Genomic DNA, 1,100 nt, shown 5'->3' with positions numbered 1-1,100 from the left:
AGACGCGGGCTCAGGGGGGCAGACGGTGCGGCCCACCTGCCTCTCGTTGGCCGCCTCTGAGCTCCGTCTGCGCCGTCGGGAGCCGCCTCCTCCTGGCACGGACGGCGGGGTCTCTCCTGCCCGAGGTGAGGGCCTCCAGGGACATTCCTGACTCACCCTGCGGCCCAGGCACCCCTCATTGGCAGGCACCCTACACCCACTGCTGTGCGGACTGACCACCCAAGCCGCGTGGCCCTCAGGGGCATGAGCTCTGTCCCGGCCCCCAGGACGCCACCCACGTGTCCCGGAGTCAGCCCACATGCCTGGCTCTGTTGGGTTTCGGGGTGACGGTGGCGCACCCCGCCGCTCACCCAGAGGCCCAGACCTGGCTTGCTGACGATTCGCACCAGCGTTCTATGGGGCCCATTGGACTCCCAGGAGGTGACCCTGCTCCATCCAGCCTGGGACGCCCGGAGGGCAGCAGCCAGGGAGAGCGGGTCCGGGTGCCCACCCAGAGGCCACAGGACACGGCGTTCCTACCCCAGGACCGTGTCCCCCAGGGGGCCCGGCGACAGTGGCGCAAACAACCAAATACTCTGCTCTGCAATGTTAAACCTGACGGGAACCTTTAAAGTGGGAAAGAGCTTTGTACACGTCCCATCCGATCTACACCCTCCGGGGGAGCACACGAGGGAGCACAGCTCACAGTGGGCCTGCATCCCGTGTGGCCGTTAGGGAACCAGGGAAGGGGGCGGGCAGCCCGGTTCCCCGGCGCGTGGCGGCAAAGCAGGGAGCCACGCGGAGTCCACCCGATGCATAGCTGGTGATGTGTTATCTAGAGGGATGCTGAGCGGGGACACGGCCCGCGGGGGCATGTCCTGCGGGGGTTGAGGGGGTATGTCCTGTGGGGGACACGTCCTGCAGGGGAATACGTCCTGCGGGGGGCGGGGCACGTCCTGTGGGGGGAGCACGTCCCGCGGGGACACACTCACGTGAGCGAGACGCTGAAGTGGAAGCGCTGCCGGAGGCCCCGGAAGGTGACGAAGGACTGGGGCGGGAAGCTGCGGGTGGTCACCTCGCAGTAGGGCCTCTCGAAGTCGCCGGGCGGGCACACGCAGTGG

General features: G+C 68.3%; 1 protein-coding gene across 1 annotated transcript in view; it reads right to left on the bottom strand.

Moving 5' to 3' along the window:
* Nucleotides 1–1,100, bottom strand: part of CELSR1 (cadherin, EGF LAG seven-pass G-type receptor 1) — a 109,059-nt gene that overhangs the window by 52,461 nt on the left and 55,498 nt on the right. The window contains exons 5-6 of the mRNA XM_014533162.1: nucleotides 972–1,097; nucleotides 351–393 (exon numbers count right to left, since the gene is read on the bottom strand). Of these exons, the coding sequence (XP_014388648.1) occupies nucleotides 351–393; nucleotides 972–1,097 (169 nt within the window). The remainder of the gene's footprint in view (nucleotides 1–350; nucleotides 394–971; nucleotides 1,098–1,100) is intronic.

This window comes from Myotis brandtii, unplaced genomic scaffold, assembly GCF_000412655.1.
Source record: "Myotis brandtii unplaced genomic scaffold, ASM41265v1 scaffold952, whole genome shotgun sequence".
Classification (NCBI taxonomy): Eukaryota; Metazoa; Chordata; class Mammalia; order Chiroptera; family Vespertilionidae; genus Myotis; species Myotis brandtii.
The sequence above is the reverse complement of the archived record's forward strand: the minus strand, read 5'-3'. Positions and strand labels throughout refer to the sequence as shown.